At 57.4% G+C, this 20,477-nt stretch overlaps 1 protein-coding gene across 1 annotated transcript; it reads right to left on the bottom strand.

The window, feature by feature from the left end:
• Positions 1-1,052: 1,052 nt before the first annotated feature.
• Positions 1,053-14,234, bottom strand: ADAMTS15 (ADAM metallopeptidase with thrombospondin type 1 motif 15). The gene is made up of 8 exons (XM_084301483.1): positions 13,228-14,234; positions 8,402-8,534; positions 7,460-7,627; positions 6,782-7,065; positions 6,263-6,440; positions 5,453-5,634; positions 4,302-4,477; positions 1,053-3,879 (listed from the first exon to the last, which is right to left on the bottom strand). The coding sequence occupies exons 1-8, from the start codon at positions 14,122-14,124 to the stop codon at positions 3,099-3,101; spliced, it is 2,799 nt and encodes a 932-aa protein (XP_084157609.1). The 5' UTR covers positions 14,125-14,234; the 3' UTR covers positions 1,053-3,098.
• Between the last annotated feature and the right edge of the window lie 6,243 nt (positions 14,235-20,477).

Below are 20,477 nucleotides of genomic sequence, written 5' to 3'. Positions count from 1 at the left end.
GTGGGATTTGCTGGGGCTGAGGCCATCCATCACCGGGCTGGCGAGGGGGACGGTGCTCACTTGGGTCTGTCCTGTTTGTTTCTTTATGGAAATGCAAAACGTGCTCTGTCTTGTGCAAAACAGTAAAGCACACTGAATTTGTCAAATCGTTACAGCACAGCTGCATACAAAACTGCATTTTAGGAGGGAAAATGAAAGAGCAAGCACTGTGTCCCCACGGAGCACCGGAGGCGGTGGCATCAGGCGTCCCCCAGCAGACGTGTCCCATTATCAGGAAGGGCCTTATCTCACCTTATCTCACCCTTGGCCATGGCCAAGGGGCAAAAAGGAGGGCTGTGACTCACGGAGGCCATGCTAGGAACCGCTCAGGGCATTTTACAAGCATCCTTGAGCTTCTGCTCCTGAACCAGGCAGAGGTGGTGCGAGGAGCTGCTGGCTCATCCCATGAGTGGAGGAGCAAATGAAGAATGGGGAGCCCCAATAATGGGGACAGCTGTTCCAGGAAGTGAGAGCACAGCTCCAGTTTGCATTAATCCATTTAACTCTATGTTGCTCTTGTTCTTACAAAAGAGCATCCCAATTTCAGGCTAAAGCAAAGCAGCTTTGTGCCGCAGCTTTGCTGCAATTGCTTCCAGGTGTGGGCGAGCCTGGACACTTGCATGGACTCACCCAACAAGCTGTTTTGTTTTGTTTTCCAATAAAAATCCTGCAACAGAAGCACAAAAAATTGTCATAATATTCAGAACAAAACTGCCAGGCCTCCAAAATTCTTCCTTCAGTTAATGAGCTGGGACTGCCATAAGACAAGAAATGCCCTGCAAACACTGCCCAAATGGCATGGGCACAAGCACGTCCCCCGAGGAACCAGGTGGATCTTTAAATACGTTTTTATTTCAGGTTTGCTATTGATGCACAAACAGCAGAGATCGATGTTTAGTATACATGGTATACACAAAGCAGCCAGTACAATAGGCATCTCCGTCCTTTTGCTGCACACTTGGCAAAAGAACCACACACAAGAAACCCCTCCCGCCCCGTCCTTCCCTCTTTGGACAAGGACGACGACTTCTTGGTGGCTTGGAAGCCATCTGTTTGATGGCAAGACACAAAAGGGCAGCTCCTCGGAGCTCTGTCCCCAGACAAAAGCGCTGCAGGCTCGGCTATGCAGGAAAATTGTCCGAAAATGGATGATACGTTCATGGGAATGTAGACCTGGAAGGGATTTCCTAGAACATTAAATCCCGTCCCTGCTGTGCAAAGCAACCACAACATCTGCTCCTGGCTCTATCAAGCACTGTGGAGACCAGAAATACTATTGTGTTCAAAAAGGCATTACATAAATCCAGGGAGGGTGGGTCCACAAACATTATCACGAGAAATGTGCTAAGCTGATGGGAAAGGTCTCAGCAAGAAAATGTTTGCGCTGCCACGGTCCCGTCTCTTGTGACCTTCCTCACCCTACCCACAGCTGCTGGATGCCTTTTGGAGCACGAGGAGCTTCCACATTATATCTGCAAGGGACAGAGCACAAGGTAGGCTTGAAGAAGATGCAAGGTAAGCATCTTCTACCTTCCCCAAATCTGTGGCTCGTCCCTGTGCTCCCCTCCTGCTGATCCCAAAAACAGCAGAGCTCCGCCGAGAGGCTCCGGGTTGCTGTCAGCCAGAGCTAACTCCCTACAAGTTTTTTCCTTCGTCAGTGGAAAAGCAAAACATAAAAATGATCCCTGATGGTTTGCTCTGAGCAGGAAGCTGGGGGGGGGGAGATGTGCCACAGGGTTGTTGTGAAGAGGGCGGTGTGTGAGGTAAGGCAGCCTCCGAGCACTACGTAACCCTCAGAGGCACAGAACAAACCCTCGCACAAAACCCTGGGGGGGTGAAGCTGGTCACAGATGCTCTGCAAGAGGTTCAGGAAAACCCAGGACCCAAATTCATCTTCCTCTCCTGCAGCTCAGAATATCTCTGGGGGTTAATGCAGAGCAGAATAACCCAGCCGAGGCTCGGAGGGAAGGGGCAGGATGCCTGGGCACGGTGTGCCAGTCCTGCCCGGCAGCGAGCACCATCTCCAGAGCGGAGTCGAGCACCAGCGATGTGCAGAGATGCTTCCAGCCCCATGGCACTGCGCCCTGACACTACAGTACAGTTGCTTTCTGGAGTTACAGCTCAAATCTCACTTCCACAGTGATCCCTTTTAGCCCTGAAGAGCTCCAGGTGGGCACTTTACTCCTTGCCCTGTACCGGGGGGTAAATGAGCACCCGGCCGTGCTCTGGGCACCCGGTTAGCCGAGAGCCGGTCTCAGCCTCCCCAAAGCACCGTAGGAAAACCTCAGCCTCAGGAGAGGGATTGCTGGAAGCAACGCCACCCCCTCTGCACAAGGTTTACAACCAGAGGGAGGAGGAGGTTAAAAAACAACACGGAGTTAAGCACCATAAAATCTACACTGGTCAGGTCATAAACACGAGGAGAAAATGAAAATGAAGCCACCGCCTCCCAGCCTGGCGTGGGGATGCTCCTGGAGCTCCCCAGACCACAGCAGTGGTATGCCCATGTTGCAAAGTCATTGCCAGCGTGCCCCAAAGTTGACAGCCCCTCGGAGACCAGCACCCCATCACGCCGGTGGTTGGACAGAACAATTTGCCATCACTGTGTCAGTAAATCCATTTGGTCCCACGTAGCACGAGTGCTGGGGGAGACAGGGAAGGGGGGAGGTAGGCTTGGCCCTGGGAAGACGGGGCAGGTGTCGGATGTGCAATGAGGGGATGGTCCCACGCGTCCTCGGGTCCTTCCTGGGCAGTGGCATCTGTCTGTCCTCCGGCTCCCAGCCTCCGCCGTGGGTCCCTGTGTGGTGCGGAGGCGTCGAGGTAGATGTTGGTTCCTGCTCCGGCTCCAAGCGACCTGCTCGGTGAAAGCCCTCTGGCCTGGGTGCACGCCCTTCCCTGCACCCAGGTCCTGTTGTTTGTTCATTTGGTTTTTTTTTTTTTCCCCTTTTTTCTTTTTCCCCCGTTTGATATGTGCTATGGACATCTCCCCCTCTCCCAGCTTCTGGCTGCTGCTCGCCCGCCAGCCCGAGAGACACCATGCCCGTCCTCGCCGGCACCGCTCAGCATGGCCTCAAGGTGCAGAAGTCCAGCTCCTGCGGCTTCCTCCGAAAACTGCAGCTCTCCCGGGGCAGGAGGCGCCCGGCCGGGGTTGTGCACTTCAGCATCCTCCTCTTGAAGCCTCGACCACAGCTCTTGGAGCAGGGAGCCCAAGGTCCCGCTTCCCACACCGGGCAGGGCTCCCCACAGGACCGAACCTCGGCCGGCCTCTGTGCGGCCTCGCACTCGGAGGCCGGGTGGCCGTAGGAGTCGCGGCAAGCCACCGCTCGCTTCTGCAGCCCACTGCCACAGGTGACGGAGCAAGCCTCCCAGCCGCCCGCCGCCCACTTGTAGGAGGGCCGCTTGTAGGTCGGCCTGCCCCCGTCCAAGCGGTTGGACAGGCTGAGGACGCTGTTGTTGAGGTCCGGTGGGGTCTTGCCCTCCTTCTTGTAGGAGGACTTGTCCTCCTTGCTCTCCTTGGGGAGGTAGAAGGAGTAGCGCACCCGGGGAGGGGTCATCTTCCCCACGGAGAGCACCTCCAAAGTCAGGGGCTCCTGGATGGGTTTGAAGGCCTGGAGGCTCTCGACGGCGGTGCCGGTGCCGCTGTAGCGCAGCACGCTGCCCTTCACCATCAGGTCCCTCTCCACGGCTGAGACGATGAAGTGGCCGTTCAGCAGGTACTTGCCCTGCCCATTCTTCAGCGCCAGGTAGTTGTCGTCGCTGATCAGCCCCTTGTAGCCCCGCTGCCTGATGTCGATGTTGGAGGCGCCCGCGGGGATCACCACCACGAAATTGTAGCCGTGCCTGGAAAGGAGGAGAGGGCAGGGGGGCGTCAGGCTGAGGGCTGGAGGGGTGTCTCCTGCTGGGTGTCCTTTATTCCCAACCCCTGCCACTTGGCCTCAGCCCCAAGATCTTCCCACCCCTGAGATTATCTCCTCCACCCCATAGAGATCTCTTTCCCCATGCCGAGTTTTATCTAGGCTGAGGTCACCCAGATATGGAAAGAGGTTTCAGCTCCTCCAGCTCAACAGCACGAAGGAACCAGAGGTGGCTCCGCCAGCAGAAGCCATTAGCACATTAAATGTGTCCTCACAGCTCAGCTCTCCACACAGGGACATTCACTGGCACCTGGGGTTTGCTGCTCTCCATCCCCATAGCCTTCCCGTGTCCACCCCAAAAAGTAGAGCTGGGAGAGAGGGAGGCACGTGCAGCCACCCAGCACTTACATGGGTTTGGTGAACAAGCCCGAGACCTTCTTGCAGCTCTTGTTGTCTCCCCCACACACGCTGCATTTGTCGAATTTCTTCTTAGAGCCCAGCTTCCCGTCGCAGCCTGCTTTGATGCATTTGCCCTGGACGCAGACCGAGGTGGAATCCGGAGAGCAAGGGGTGCCGTCCACGACCTGTGGAGGTGAGACAAGCTGCTGCGGCCCCACATCACCCCGCACCACCCCACTGCATCCAGCCCCCGTCCAGCCAGACCCGAGGAGGTGCTGGCAGGCACTGTGTTGCTCTTTGTTCATGCTCTGCTTTGCAACGGGGCTCTACTGGGTCTGATCAGAGCCATACAGCATCAATTCCCCTTTCTGCCACATCTACAACATTTTCTTTGCATTGGTGTGAATGTAAGGGGCTGTGTTGGGAAGACAGCCAGCACTGGCCTGCCCAGCCCAGCAGGTGAATCCCTTCCCAATGCAATAATTATTGAATGGTTCAGGTTGGAAGAGACCTTAAAAAACCATCTAACTCCAGCCCCCTGCCATAGGCAGGGACACCACCCACCAGATCCGGCTGCCCAAGGCCCCATCCAGCCTGGCCTCAAACACCTCCAGGCATGGGGCATCCACACCTTCTTTTGGTAACCTGGTCCAATGCCTCACCACCCTTACAGTGAATAATTTCCTCTTAATATCTAGTCTAAATCTATCCTCTTTTAGTTTAAGACCATCCCCGCTTGTCCTATCATTATCTACCAGAGTAAAGAGCCCTTCTCCATCCTTTTTAGAAGACCCTTTTAAGTACTGAAAGGCCACAGTGAGGTCTCCCCAGAGCCTTCTCTTCTCCAGGTTGAACATCCCCAGCTCTCTCAGCCTGTCTTCATAGGAAAGGTGTTCCAGGCTTCTGAGCATCTTTGTAACCCTTTGTATCCCTCCTCTGGACTCATCCACTGCTCCAGCCTCATCAGAACTATGAGCCTACCCTATAGACAGCCTTATAACCCCAGAGGAAGACCCTCTGTGGACCAAATGAAATAAATAAGCTGATGCATAGACGCAGATTCATCCCAGCCTGCTGGATCCCCTCCTTTATAATCTCACACAAGCCCAGCTGCCCACCAGACACGGAAAATTCGCTCATGCCCCCCAGCCCTCACCAACCTTGGGTGCCAGCACGTAGAAGTAGCCCGTGCCGTTCGCCCGGCAGATGAGCTTGCACTTGTCCCGGGGCGAGACGCCAGAGTACTTGGGGACCCAGGAGACGGAGGCGGTCAGGCGGTTGGTGCTGTGGCTGTAGCCATTGAAAGCCTCACACTGCTCCTCGCGGAAACTCTTCCCTGGCACTGGAAGAAATGGGGAGTGCATCGGGCGGGGGCACAGACCAGTCCCTCGGTGTGGGTTTTACTGGTGGTGCGTGCCGTGGGGGCCACGCAAACCCCGTGGTGCCCAGGGTTGGCACCGGCAGCATCAGCACAGTGAGCCCAGGACATTCAGTTCCCCACACAGCACAGTGACCCAGGGACACTGGGGGAGTGCAAATATCAAGGTCACCTCTGACATTTTCAGGGGGCGTATCTGGGGATATGTTCCCACCATGTTTCTAAGCGCTTTGAAACAGACAAAGAATTTGACATTTGGAGACTGGCTCTCCTCCCACCCCACCCAGAGAGCTGCGGCGAGTTTGGGGTTTTGGCACGCTCAAGGCTCAGCGTTGCTGAAATTCGGCTGCTCCGGAGATGTGAGCAACACCTCTGCACCCAGGAGGGGTTGAGCAGAGGATTCACAGAAGGAGTCGAGCAGAGGATTCACAGCTGTGATGAGCTTGCCCAGCTCATTTCAGGGGCACCAACACATGCAAGAAGCTGGGTTTCCCTCTCCGCTCACTGCAGGAACATGCATTAATGACGACAGTCACGAGCAAGCCGAGCTCAGGCCACGTATTTCAGAGGGATTTTCCTCTCATTCCCTTACCTGCAGAGGAGCAGGGGTCCAGGTTGCAGGAGCGGTACTTGACGCGGACGCCCTCGCAGTAGGAGCCCCCGTTGGCAGGCACTGGGTTGGTGCACTCGCGCTTGGCCAGCTGCACGCCACCACCACACGTCCGTGAGCACTGCCCGTAGGGCGCCCACTTGGCCCAGCCGCCATCCACCTGGTGGGACACGGCACGGTGAGACCCGCCGTCCCCTTCCCTGCTGGCTCCATCCCAAGCAGGAGCTCTCGGGGCTCAAAGCCATCCCATCGCTAGCTGCATCTACAAGGGAGACCTGCAGCTTTGCAGGTCCCTAAACTTCCATAGGGCTGGAGAGACGAGCACAGCCACAATCCAGCCTTGAAAAAGAGCTGGTGACAACTTGCACCATGCATCCCTGCTCTCCCTCTGCTTCTTTACGCATCACTGTCCCCGTGTAGGGTCCCCAATGGGGACCGCCCAGCCAGCACCCATGCCAAAGCATCCAAGGATGATCCTGCGGGGCGCTTTCAGGCACTCACCCTGTACTTGCTGATGTTGTGCCTCTCAACACAGGCGCCCTTGAGGCAGAAGCGTCCCTCACCGCAGCCAGTGCCGTCGGCCCAGGGGAAGTGGCGGGTCTGGCAGACGATCTGCCCGCGCGCCTTGCCCGTGCACCAGAGCTTGGAGCAGTACTGCATGTACGGGCAGGGCTTGGAGCCCACGCCGAAGGCCAGCTCGCACTGCTGGTTCAGGCTGTAGCTTGTCCCCGGCAGATCCTCGGGCAGCGGGATGGGTTTGGAGGGCTGGTCCAGCAAGCAGTCTCCTGCAGGAGCATGGAGGGGAAGATCGATCGGGTCCTCATGAGGAGCCTCGTGGGCTCAGCCACGTCTCAGCCCGCTCATTGAGGATACGAAATCCAGCAACAACAAAGGCAGAAGGAAAAAAAAAGTGACTCCATCTCTTGGTGACGCTGGGTAGAGCCTTGCTGGCAGAGCAGATGTCACTGCTGGGGACACCCGGCTGATGAGGAAACGCTGCCAAACTCCCCGCTTCCTTCTCGCTTTGTTTGGAGAACAGCCGCTGCCCAGCCCAGGAGCCTGTCCCCATCACAGCCACCCTGCACCACCAGCCCTGGGACAGATCCTGCTCCCCACAGCAGGGACCAGGACAGGATGGGGACGAGGGCAGGAGGGCGAGGGCGCAGCAGGAGGGCTCACCGTGGCCGCTGTCAAGGAAGTCGGTGATGATGGCAGCACTGCAGGCTGACCAGGGGTTGGCGCGGTCGATCTGGATGAGGGTGGGGGACATCATGTGGTTGGTCTTCAGCCGGCCGAAGACCTCCTCGCAGGCCTTGACGTTGTCATGGGGCATGTTGAAGACGTGGCCTGGGAGATGGAAAGGGGGCAACGTGAGGAACCCCGCTCGGCACACAGCAGAGGGAACTCTCTGCTGTTTGCAATGGGGGAAACTGAGGCACAGAGCAGGAAGAACCCTTGTGAGGATGGCAAAAGGCTATGGACAGCCCAAGAGGAGAAGGAGATATCTGGGGATGGGTGGGGATTGCATACAGCCTGGCTAAGGCTGCATGTGGATGCGGGGACAGGCACACATCATCCTGACAGCAGCATCCCCGAGCCAGCACACTTCCCCTCTCCTTCCCGTACGGCCATCAGTTGCAAGAAGGACAAAGGCAATTTCAGAGAAAAGGAGGCAGCAGAGCTCGTGTCTCCGGATGTAGGTGTGCCCTCAGCACCCCCCAGACTGTTATTTCAGGATTCCCAGATCCTGGAAACCAAGCAACCACAACAGCAAAGCCTTTCACTTTCTCAGCCACTCTTTCCCACTCAGCCCGAGGTGGAGTTTCCCTGCTCCGGATGCCTGTCATTGTCTGGCCTTCCGGAGGCTGGACCGGAGCTATTCTGAACCTTGCCGCTGTCCCTCCACCCCTCCTGACTTCAGAGCTGGGCTGGAGGATGGGATTTGGTGATGCAGAATCCATGAGGCCAGGGAGCACCTCTCATGTGAGCACAGCACCAAGACCACACGTGGTTTTTTCCTCCAGAAATGCAGGGCTTGCCATGCGCTGCACCACGATGGTGTGGTGCCTGTGCCTCAGTTTCCCCCTCCATGATTTGAGAGCTCCCAAAACCGTGCCTTACCCAGCTCGTGGGCGGTGGTGAAAGCCGAGGGCAGCCCGTCGTCCTCGATGACGGAGCAGCTGCGCTTGGGGTCGCACATGGTGCCCACGTCGGCCATGCCCAGCGTGTCGCAGGTGGTGGCACCACACAGGTCCTGTGGGGCACGGAGGAAAGGGGTTAGCCAGGGGCTGGCACACGGCCCTGTCCCCACCAATTCCCCTGCACTCCAGCAGGATCTGACCCCTGGCTGCTGGGAAGATGTCAGCCCCAGGGGATGGGACGATGCAGCCCTGGGGGATGCTTTTTTTATACCTAGCATCCTCCCATGCCTTCAGTGACAGCAATTCCCACACCAGCGGCCCTTCCAGCCAAGGTGGAGCCAGTTTTGGCACAGAGCAGCCAGCCCGGCTCCGTCCTTCAGCAAGCTCAAGGCCCCGACCCAGGTCGGTCAGTGGAAAGACTTGGTCTTGACTCAGAGCTGGCACATTTCTCTGCTCCTTCCTACGAACAAGAAGCTCCTGGAGCAGGCCCAGAGGTCACCGCAGCAAAGGAAAATGCTGTGTCCCCAAGACATTTTGCAGCTGTCTCTCCAGGAGGAACCAAGTCCAGCTGAAGCCAGCCCAAATTCGGGGACCCCAGGTAGATGCCACCAGGACAGGGGACAGGAAGGTGCTTGGACAGGGCAGCAGGGTGGCTGCAGAGCTGCTGGAGTCAGCTCTCCTCTCCAGAGCCTGGCACCTGCTCGTGGAGAAACTTGTCACAGCAGGGGGATCCCGACCTTCCTGACACACATACCAGCACACCTGCCCATCTCCAGCACCCAAAGGTGCCAGCACAAATCCAAAGCTGCCATTTGGAGAGGCCCAGCAGCTTGTCCTCGGATGCCCCCACCCCTCCGCTCCTCTCCAAGGGACATCACGCCAGCACCACTGGCAGCACTGCCCATCCTGGGCTCGGCCAAATCCTGCTCTCAGCCACACCGTGCTTCTCCTGGCTGGGCATTTTCTTCCCAATTTGCAATCCCCACCTTTGAGCATCACAACCCGCGGGAGTGTGGCCGGGTGACAAGCTCCCTGCAGCTTCCCCAAAGGGTTTTATTGCAGGGCTGGAGCATCATCCCCATCCCACAGAGCCCAGAGCTGCAAGGGCAGCCATGCACGGGGCAGGGAGCTGCAGCAGCTTTCCACAAGAAAAGGAAACGTAAGGGACTCGCCGGGCGCTCCCATGCTATAAATAAGAGTGATTCATGCTCTGCTCCTGGCCAGCCGAAGTGCCTGGGTTGCTACAAATCTCGCACGAGTGGCCCTGCCAACATTTCCAGCGAGGTTTCCAAACCAAAGGCATTCCCTTGCAGGCAGGTTGAGCTACCGGTAAATAACAGACCCGACAGCTTCAGAGAGCCCCAGCCAGGGCCGAGGTGGCTTTAGCAGGAGGTGCAGGGCTACCAGGCACAGACAGGACCCTGCCCTCAGGAGAGGTGTGGGGTGCACGCGGTGTGATGCCCTTGCTCCTGCAGCACCACAGGTCGGTTTGGGGGCCAGTGCCTCACCAGGCTGAGCTCCAGGGGGATGCAAAGCACGAAAACCCCATCTTATAACCAGTTTCAACTCCAGTTTGCAGCAGGTTTAATCAGCAGCTGGGATCCCATTGCATCCCAGGCCCTGTCCTGTACACAACATCCCATGGCAGGAGCTAGCATGGGGCATCCCCACACCCCCAGCAAGAACAAGGTGACCAAATGAGGCCAGCAAGCCCGGCTGCCCCAAAACACCACAAAAACGAGCCATCACCACACTGAGCTACACCTGGAGGTTAGAGGGAGGCAGTGGTGCAAGGTTTGGGGGGCAGTGGTGGGTTTGGGGGTGTCCTGGGGATGCAGGGAACAGGCAGCCACCCTCTCTGCTCGTTGTTCTTTTAAGAGTTCCCATTTCCTTGCTGGCGCGGAGAGCTTTTGGCTCCTGGCCCAGCACCTGCACTGACACACTGACCCACTTCTTGCTCCCAACCTCGCCTGCTGGCTGCGGGGCTGCACTAACGAGCAGCTCTTAATGGGGTTTTCCATCACCCCTGTGGCCTGGGCTCAGACCCCAGCCCCAGCCCCCATGGGCAGCAGCTCCAGGCTCTAATGAGGGGGTCCTGAGCCCCCAAAAACACCTCCTGCAGCCTTGCCGGGGTGCAGCCTGTTGAGGAAGGGCAGCACATGAGGTAATGTAACTGGCAGTGCCAAGAGGAGCTGGAGGAACAGGAGGAGAGGCTGGGAAGGAGTTCATAGGGTGATGCCCAGCACAGGGAGAGAGACTGAAACTATGGAGGGAAGGGGAGGGAAATGAAAGGGGATTAAGGTGGGAAAGCAGCATGCAAAGGGCCAGTGCTCTCTTTACACGGTACGCTCACCACCATCGCTCTCCACAAAGCCCGTGATGGTGTTGTGCTGTCATTCTGTCATGCATGGACATCAGACATTTGGGCTCTCTCCGTTTCGGAGACAGCCTGGAGAGCCTCAAGCTGCGACTGAGCGAGGAACCTGGCTAACAGGCACCAACACCTCACCCATCCTCAGAGCACAGCCAGCCAGAAATTAAACCAGAAGCAGGCACGGACACACAACTCACAGGGCAACAGCCACGATCGTCCCATCCCCGCCAGCTGGGTGCTCCCTGTGCTGCCCTCGCCCTAGCACCGTGCCAAGGGGCTGCAGGCAGAGTGAGCTGCACCGCCAGGGCTCCCTTGACAGCCTTAGCTCCATCTGTGGACACTTTCCAAAGGCTTTTCTTCATTGCCTTGCAAATTTCTGCAGGTCAGCTGAGTGGGATCCTTGTGGCTTTTATATTAATTCGCATACTCAGAGGCTAGGTCAGCCCACAAGCATTCTCCTGGCTGTTGAGGTTTACCCCGCACGTGTCCAAAGCAATCCCAAAAATCTGAGCTCCCCGGCCTTGAGCTTCAGAGCATGGATTTCCAAACTCCCTCGTGATGCTGTGCTACAGCGAGATGTCCTCTGGAGCAACATCCCTTCGGTTTGATGGGAGGCCAAAGGTGTTCAGCAAACCTTTGCTGTTACGGCCGGCAGACGTCAAGGTTCAGAACGGGTGAAAATTTTAGTTGAGCCTTTCCTCACAATGCATGATGCTGTTCCCAAGAGGCAGGAGGGCAGCTGGAGGATGGATGATGCTCTGTGGGCCCCTCCGGCGATCACCGGCTCGAGAAGGAAGGTGAAGACCCCGTGGCCATGCTTGCTGGCACATCCACACCATCCAGCTGGGCAGGAGCGAGCTCCCCAAAGGCGAATCCTCCGTCCAGCACGACCGGCATCAGGGAGCAAAGCCGGGCAGGAGAGGCCAGCCCCATCCATCAGCAACTTGTTGACACAACTGGAAACTGCCGATCAACTGGGCTCAAAGTGAAATTTAAGTTGGGGGCTTATGTAACAGCTTTTTGGCAGGGAGATAAGCTCTGAGGTGTCAGGGGACCACAGATGGATGCATTCAAGGAAGGCAGATGTCTCCTTGATCGTGTGCCTTTGCACTGAGCTTGCCTTGGGATTTCAGGAATGGACGGTTTAGCAATGTGTAAAAAATGCAGCCCAGCCATGCTGTGAGCTGCAGGACGGCGTGGCTTGCAGATCCACGGGCCCAACTTTGTCCCACGTGCAGCTCTGGCGACCTCACCGGGTTTCCACCAGAGATGGAGCTGGCTCCTGCCCGCAGGGGTGTCAGCAGGTTTCCTCCTCCCCTTTGCAGCCACCCAGCACAGACAGGAGCTGCTCCAGCAGGATTTAACCCTGCCAGAGGACACAGACCCTGCCAGGGCGGGGGGACAGGGAGATGGGGGCATTGAGGTCCCTCACATCCACACAGCATCACTTCTGCCTGCACTGAGCGCATGCGAGTGGCGGCCAAGCTGAGCTGGCAGCAGCATCCTTCCCACCCTCGAGTGCTTGACCTGGAAAGCAGTTTGGGGACGGCCTCACTGCTGCTGAGGGGAGTTCCCAACACGTCCCTCATCCAGACAGCTGGGCAGGGAGAAGGGAAGGAGAAAACGCAAGTTGTCTTTGCTGCCACAACCTGCCCTGGGGAAAAAAGGGACCATCCCCTTTGACCTGGGCGCATCCTTCTTCCCTCCCACTAGCAGCCTGGGGGCTGATCCAGCACAGTGACACCTCTAGCAAGAAGCAGGGATGCAGCCAGACCCTCAGCTCCCCGGGGCTGCAGGCACTGCCTGTTTCTCCAGTGCTTTCCTTAGCCCTGAGCTGGGTCCACACGGAGCAGCCAGAGCACGGAGGAGAGCTGCGGGTCCTCAAGAGGACCTCGCGCATGACTCAGAGGAAGCAGGGAGAGGTTTTTTCTTGGCAGGTGCCACCGCAAGCTGCAACGCGCGAGCGCTTCTCAGCCAGGGGGAACTGGGGCTGGCTGCCCTCCTCCTCCTCTTCTGGGCTCAGACCCTGCATTTCGGGGTGGTGGCTGCTTTGTGCCAAGGCTGGGGGGGGGGGTCCCCTCCTCGGGGAGGGACCAGCAGGTTTCTGTGCATGGGGACAACCTGCCGTTGCACACCTCCTGGCCTCACTTGCCCCTCGGCGGGGATTTCTGCAGGATGACAGCCAAAACCAGGCTGGCTCAAGCAGGCTCCACACCTCTGCTTCCCTCCCCGCCGCCCCCCTTTGCCATCCAAGCTGGGCAGCGAGGGTGGAGGGCTCTTTGGGAAAGGGCTGTGGGGCTGGGGGTGGACACGCACGGTGCAGGGGATGCAGAGGAGGTGGGAGGTGAGGGGCAGCAGGGTGCAGGGCTCCCGGGGGAGAGGGGGGGCAGCCCTGCCGGGTCGTCCCCCCCTCCCTGGGGACCCGCACCCACCTGCTTGGTGAAGAGGATGGCGGTGTCCCAGTACTCGGGGTGCTTGTCGCTGACTTTGTTCCACTTCTTCTGCCAGGCGCAGAAGTTGCGGAGGGTGAGGGCGGCGTTGCCGGTGACTTTGGGCCCCTTGTCGTCCTGCCCGATGAGGAGGAACTTGACGACGGAGATCTGGATGGGGTTGCGGATGCTGGGGTGCTTGTAGAGGCGGGCGGCCGTGGCCATGAGGGTCAGCAGGTAGTGCTGGAGGTCGTCCCCGTGGAACTTCACCATGGACTCGTCGGCCACCACCAAGGTCTCCACGTAACGGGGCACGGAAGCGAACCGCTTGGCTCTCCCCCCCGGCGCCCCCCCGGCCCTCCCCCGGTACTTGGCCAACGCCTGCAGCACCCCAGGGGTGAGGCCGGAGCCCACGGCACACCGCGAGGCGGAGGCCCCGAGGGGGAGGCCGGCACCGCGGCGCTGCAGGCGGTGGGCTCCGCCGGCCGCCCCCCCGGGCAGGGGGCTGATGGTGTACTCGGCTCCCCGGTAGCCGAAAGCCCCCCGGAGCCCCCCGCAGAGGCTGAGGGCGGCGAAGGACTCGCGGTCTCCGTTGACATCTCCCGAGTAGAAGCAGTGGCGGAGGCCGGGGCGGGGGCGTGCGGCCCCGGGCGCGGTGCCCAGGTATTGCGCGGCGAAGGCGGGGGCGATGAAGCGGGCGTCGGGGGCGAGGTGCAGGTAGAAATCCTCCCCGAAAGCCGACAGCTGGAAGACCACGGCCTCGGCGGAGCCGCCTCGCCCGAAGTGGGGCCTCCCGTTGATGTCGGGGTCGAGGCGCAGCGGGGTGACCACCGCCGTGTCCCCCTGGGGCGCGCCCAGCGCACGGGCACCCAGCAGCAGCGGCAGCAGCAGCGGCAGCATCGTCCCGGCTCACATGGGGGGGGCGAGAAAGCAGGAGCCCCCCTCTTCTTCTGTCTTCTTTCTTCCTCCCTCCTTCTCCTCCTCCTCCTCTTCCCAAAATTCGGCGGAGGCCGGAGGGAGCGGAGTGCGAGCCGCCTGCCCCGCCGCTACCTGCCTTGTGGGGCGCAGGGCTTTTATACACGGCTTTGCTCCCGGGGGGAGCGGGGCGCGGCTTGGCCCCGCCGCAGCCACTCCGGGGCCGGGAGAAGCGGAGCGGGGCCGGGAGAGCAGAGAAGGGGAGGGGAGAAAAAAATAAATAAAAAATTAAAAAGCGAAGCCGGCGCTGCCAGCCCCGCTCCTGTCCCTGCAGCCCGCGGGATGCTGCCGCAGGTTCGGCTCCGAGGAGGAGGGGGAGGATGAGACCACCCCCCCCCCCCCAAATTCCCCCGGGGAAGGGCAAACAAAGTTGGGGAGTGGAGAGGAGGAGGGCTGGGGGGAGAATTGGGGGATGCTCTGCTCGGGACAGGCTGTGTTTGGCAGGACGGAGGCTGTGCTGGTCACTGTAGGGGGTTTGGCTCCATTAATCTGATTTTCAGACCGAGCCCCGCACTGTGCCCGGGGCTGTGTCCCTCCATGCGCCCTCCAGCCCGGCACAATCCCACGGTTTGTTTCTGCAGACCAGGGAGCTCCAGGGGAGCAGCTTTGGGCATGGCCCATCCCTCACTGCCCTGCCCCAGCCCCTTCCCAGGGCTTCAACCAGGGGGCAAAGGGGCAATTCCCACTTGTCAGGATGAGCTCTGCCTCCCCACACCCCCAGGGCCCCCAAAGGAAGAGCTCACCCACTCGGTGAGAGTTGGGAACAAAGTTGTCTGCTCCCCTGAGACCCCAAGGTGCACTGTAAGGACAGTAAGAGAAGAGAGGGGTTTCCTCATGCCCACCAAACACACCATGACTTGGGGGTGGGAAGGATGCTGGGGCTGCTGATGCTAGAAAGATCTCATCACGTTTGGGATTTTTAGAGCAGGAGAGCTAAAAGGAGAGAGCTGAAGAGGCCTCAGTGATTGTGGCCAAGGACCAGATTTCCTGATGGCAATGGGCACGCTTACATTGGGATGAGTTGCACGGGGAGGTGCCCAGGAGAGTCTCCCTCTCTCGTTCCCATTAAAGCTGGTTTTGTGCCCAGAGAAGCACAGACATCTCAGTAGCTCTCCAGAGCTGCCATTGGGCACCCAAGTCACACACATCCTCGCAGCCCACACGATGTTCCAGCAGCCTGGTTTAATGCTGAATTAAGGCCCTTTTGCAAATGCTCTGGTTTTGATGTGATTTCAAGCTCCAGCAAAGGCTGTAAGCACAGCCTGAAAATGTGTGTATATCTGGAACATAAACCAAGGCTGCTGCTTGAGACGCAGAGCCCACAGCCTCATCTCGGTGTCAGCCCTTCCCCATGCAGTGGTTTGTCACCGGGCTGTGCTTCGTTGTGTAGCTGAACTTGTGACCCAAAAATCCGCAGGCTGTGCTTGGTGAATCAGGGATTTTGTCTGCTGGCCAACATGCAACGTGTCCGGGGATGTTGAGAGGGCCACGGAGATAAAACTGGCAGCACAGTGGGTGGAGGTGGAAGGGGAAAAGGCCTGGACATGATCTGGGGCATCTCCAGGTGCCAGGAGGGAGCCTTCCTTCCTGAAGCACTGCTCCATCCGATGGGATGAGTTTATCCCTGCAGGGCAGGGGACAGGAGCAGCATCCCTGGTAGCACGTGGTCCTGGCAGTGCCCCTCACAGCACCATCCTGCTCTGGGCTGAGCCCACTGCTCCCGGGGACATCTCAGGAGCAAAGCTGATTTCTGAAGCCGTGCCTGGATCCTGCGTGGGACGGGGATGCTGGCGTGTTTCCTCTTGTCTCCGCCTCTGCTCTGTTTGCTCTTTGTGGCCTCGTGTTTAAGGACAGTAAATTCTCCTTCCCTTCACACGCGACGGGAGGGCAGCAGAGGGTTCGCCATCTCCAGCAGGGGCTGGTGCCCAGCGCTGGGGAAAAAACCCAGCACAGACCTGGCACGTGGAGCCAGGAGCTCAGGGGTATCTGCCCCATAGGGATACCAGTGAGGAGCAGATGGAAAGGGGAGCAAAAATATCCCCATGTGCACCATGAGAGCACCTTGGCTCCAGGTACCGCAGCTCCATGGCCATCAAGCCAGGGTTAATCACTGCTGCATCGGGCAGATCTTCTCCAGCAAGAGAGGATGAGTCAAACCAAACTGGCAGGGCTTTATCTCCTGCCTGGATAACATCTGACTGCTCCTGATGGGGAAAGCAGGCAGAAAATGTGAGTGTTTTGGATCTGCCTGAGCCGGGACCCACTCCATCCCCTGAGACTCTGGCTTTCAGCTCTGCCCATGACGTTAGCACTGTACCAGAGTTTTTGGGGTCGAAGTTAAGTGATGCAGCTCAGCCTGCTGCTGTCTCACAGCCTGCCCTGCCCTTGCTCATCCTCTGATCACCAGGAAATCACCTACCCACAGTCAGAGCTTTGTCTGCAAGCCAAGGTGCAGCCAAAATGAAGCTGCCTTCATTTTTCTGCCTTCAATGAGCTGGAAAGCTGTTGACTGTATGGAGTACACACTGCCTATAGCTCTTAGGGCTCATCTTTTAGAGGCGGCTGGCACATCTCAGTGCGCTCCAGACAAGAGGGGAGGCATTATTTTTTTTTTCCCTTATCTCAAGGACATGGCATGATTTCCCCAGTCCCTGTGACTAGAGAAGACATGGACAAAACCCCTGAGCAGTTGTGGTGTCTGCTCGGGGTGCTGCTATCTGTAAGACACATCCCTTTAACCAGGGTGGTCGGGGGGAACATCTCTGTTGTGTCTCCTGCCAACACGGAGGGGCAGATTACAGAAACCAGCCAGGACAAGGAGCATTGGGCTGGGAGGAGCAGGCAGGGCACTCCTTGATGTCCTTAGGAGCAGGACAGTGTGGGCATCCCAGCAGCAGTACGGATGCTGGGGCTCTTTGGGGTTCTGCAGAGCTGCCTGCCTGAGATAACAACTTGGGCTCACACTGAATCAGATGTTTCAGGCTGCATCTGGCTGCTTTTCACCCTTTGATGTTTGCCTGGATTTAAAGGAAATGGACTGGATAGAGATGTCCTAAAGGGAGCGCCTGGTAATGAAGGAATGGAGATGGAAGATGCCTTTCGACCTCACAGAACAGCTACTGGCAGTGAGATGCAAATACCTGAAATTCAGCTCCTACCTTGGTTTTTGCCTAGAGGCCACTTTAAGGTAAATCCCACCTCCCCCAGACCTAACCCACAGCCCACCCTGTTCTGGTGTGAGCTGGTCAGCAGTCTGAGTGCTCCTTCCCACCTTCCTCTCTTCTTCTTGAGCACCAGCAAGCACCAACAAGTTATTTTCTTTCATTACTTTTTCATCATCGTTGCAATGCCAAGTGTGAGAAGCTAGAAAGAAAAGGCGAGCAGAAAACCTCACGTATCCCCTGGATGTTCCAGTTCATAAAAGAAATAGTTTAAAATAGATGGGCCGAGAGCTCCACGCCAAAGATAGAGTGGAAAGGTTGTAGCCAGGGAAAGCTGGCGTTGTGAGCAGTTCACTTGTCTTCGGCTGAAAGGTTGGCAGATCGGCGGCCTGGGCTCTCACCCAAAAGTTCAGACTGTGCTCTCCCAACTCCCCACCACATGGGCAGGAAGGAGGATCCTCTCCAGGGACTGAAGATGAGTCAAAGCGTGTTGTTAGGCGGCTTTCCAGGAAAGAAAGGCTTGGACAAAATCTAGCTTTGTCTAGATAGGGTCATTGAGGGAGAGAGACGCAAGAAACTTGAGCACATGGAGGTCTTTGACACCTAGAACCAGTCCCATCCTTGGTCCAGGAAGACAATGAATTTAACTGGATTCAGCCTGGCGTGGGTAACAGTGACTGGGACAGGTAGGATGCTCTGCTTGGGTTTCCCATGCTGCAAAATGGGGATGAGAACAGCTCTTTTTCTGCCTCACGAGCAGAGAGGATCTGTGCTTGGGACATCCTCAAGCAGAGCAGCATTGCACGCAGAGAGCTTTGCTTCCACCCTGCAGGGCCATGCCATCCTGCCTGGCACATCTCAGCCACCCCGAGGCACCCCAGGTGCTGCACCTCTTCTTGCAGAGCCACCTGGGGTTTTCCCAGCTCACTTCTCCTCCTGCATCCTCATTCTCCTTTTTCCTTCCCTATGTCTGTAATGCTTTGGATGTCCCTTACAAGGTGTAGGTGCAGGATGACAAAAATAAAACCAACCTGCTCCCACCTCTGCCCACCTGCTGCCCCCTGCTCCTGGAGTGGGACACTCATCTCTGCTGTCCTGCATGATCCAGACACACGATGTCACCTCTGGCATCCAGCAGGGCTTCCTGAAATAATAGGGGAAATAGGGGGAATACCGATGTATGTAGAAAAAAATCAAAAAGCTTGATTTTGCCTGATTTCACAGGTCTCTACTCGGTGATAGCTCCTATCTCTAGCAAGCATCCAAACCTCCCCTCTGTGCTCACCCCCTCCTCTTTAAGGCTCTCTCCTCTTTAAAGAAAGACAGCCGTGAGAAAAGCAATTTTTTCCAGGAGGCTCTGAAACAGTCAATGGAAATTTGGAGCAGACAAAAGCTGGTCCCACATATCCCCCAAACCAGTGTGACACACTTGTTATCATCCGTGCACACACCTGATGGGCCCTACAGCCCAGCCTGAAGGTTTATGAGCCAGGACTGCACAGCTCGGTATTGTACACGCCTGCCCAAAATGGGGCCAGACCTTTATTAATTAATTTTATGCTACATTAGTGGTATAAATATATAAAGCAAATATGCCTAAACACACCAGGCTTGCAAAACTGTGGAGATCTGGGCAAGCCCCAAAGTTTGTCAGAATTATGCACATCTGGAATAAACGTGGGGCGACGGCGATGCACAATCCAGCTGCCGAGGATGCTCATCACTCAGGCAAACCATTATGAGGCTCATTCATTTTCGTCAGCCCATAAACCATGCGAGGGTGGGATAGGGAGAAGGAGGGGGTTCCTATGTGCTTTGAGGAGAGCATTTTTGGTACAACTTGCCATATTTTTTTAGCGCTAAGGCTGGGGATGGAGCGATCCTTGGAGGCTCCTCTCACCGATGCGCAGCTCTCAGGACACCTTGTAAGCCTCAAACCTCGGGTGAGAAGCCTGGCAAGAGGCTGCAGTGCTGGAGAGAGGGGTTACCCTTTTGGAAAGCCCTAATCCTGCTTCCCTGACAGCACATCCCGCCACACCTGCCGGCAAATGGGGCTCCAAAACCACCCCGTGGCAAGGCTGCCCTCTGCTGCCACTTTCTTACTCTGGCATTCGAGGCATTAAATGTAATTTAATGCAATGCATGGCATTAAAAATCAAAATGTAATTAAAAATAGGAAAGACAAATGTAAGCGCCTCATCAGTCTGAGCCTGCAGCCTTTGAAATTAGGTCCCCGGGCCACCACCACAAAGCCCTTTGCTCTCGGGGTCCCCAGGTGATGCTGGGTCTGCAGCACCGAGAGGTTTTGGAGGAGGCAGCCCGGCTGTCCCTGCCCTTTCCATCTGGACCTTTAGATCGGATTTTCCTACGTTTAAGGGACCCAGTAGGAATTATGGCTTTCCCCAGAGCAAATGCTGCACTGAGGGGAAGGTAAAAACAGCTTCTTTAGGTGGGAGTGAGGAGGCTGAGGCACCAAACGCAGACTAACCAGCACTTGTAAGCCACGGGAGCCCTCTCGCGGCTGTGTTCATTGCAGGGATTTATGCATTTCACCCGGCGTGATCGATTTTGCTCCTAATTCACATGCTTCTCACTCCCAACCTCCCCTTCTCATGCACAGCCAAGCCCGGCACCAGGCTGCAGCCCTTTCCCTCACCCTCAGCGTCCAACCCTTGCAGCTAGGACATCTCCACCGAAGGCAGCTGGGCAGGACCCAGGGCCCTGATTTAAAGCCCAGATGAATTTTTATGAGCGACATTTCTTCCAACCTGCTCATTTTGAGAACAAAACTAAAGAAATTGCTTGTTTTGACCAGAAAGAGAAATGCTCGTAAATGCTGGGAGAACTTTTGCTCCTGGCTTCTTGGATTTGTCTCACTGGCAGAGAAGGATTAAATACCTCTGCCCTGGGTTTGTGGCAGAGGAGATGAGCACACCAGGTGCTGCTGGCACCCAGGATGATGCCCAGCTCATCCCCCCAGCAGCAACAAATCCTCCTGGTTCGAGATATTGCCAAGGGATGGGGTGTAGGAAAACCCACGGCAGGTTTGGGGCTGGCTGTGGCCCCCTCACCCCTCCTTGCTGCCGCAGTCTGTCCCGGGGGGGACAGAAGCCTCAG

This window comes from Netta rufina (genome assembly GCF_964035555.1).
Source record: "Netta rufina genome assembly, chromosome: 25".
Lineage (NCBI taxonomy): Eukaryota > Metazoa > Chordata > Aves > Anseriformes > Anatidae > Netta > Netta rufina.
Note: the sequence above shows the minus strand (reverse complement) of the source record. Positions and strands in the feature narration are given on the sequence as shown.

What these genes read in the sequence shown, in the direction of transcription:
- ADAMTS15 (XM_084301483.1), bottom strand. Translation starts at nt 14,124, where the DNA reads ATGCTGCCGCTGCTGCTGCCGCTGCTGCTGGGTGCCCGTGCGCTGGGC. An exon ending in CACCACCGCCCACGAGCTGG is followed by an intron (nt 7,628 to 8,401) that starts GTAAGGCACGGT and finishes TCCATCTCCCAG; the next exon opens with GCCACGTCTTCAACATGCCC. An exon ending in GGCTTGTTCACCAAACCCAT is followed by an intron (nt 3,880 to 4,301) that starts GTAAGTGCTGGG and finishes CCTCCTTTCCAG; the next exon opens with GCACGGCTACAATTTCGTGG.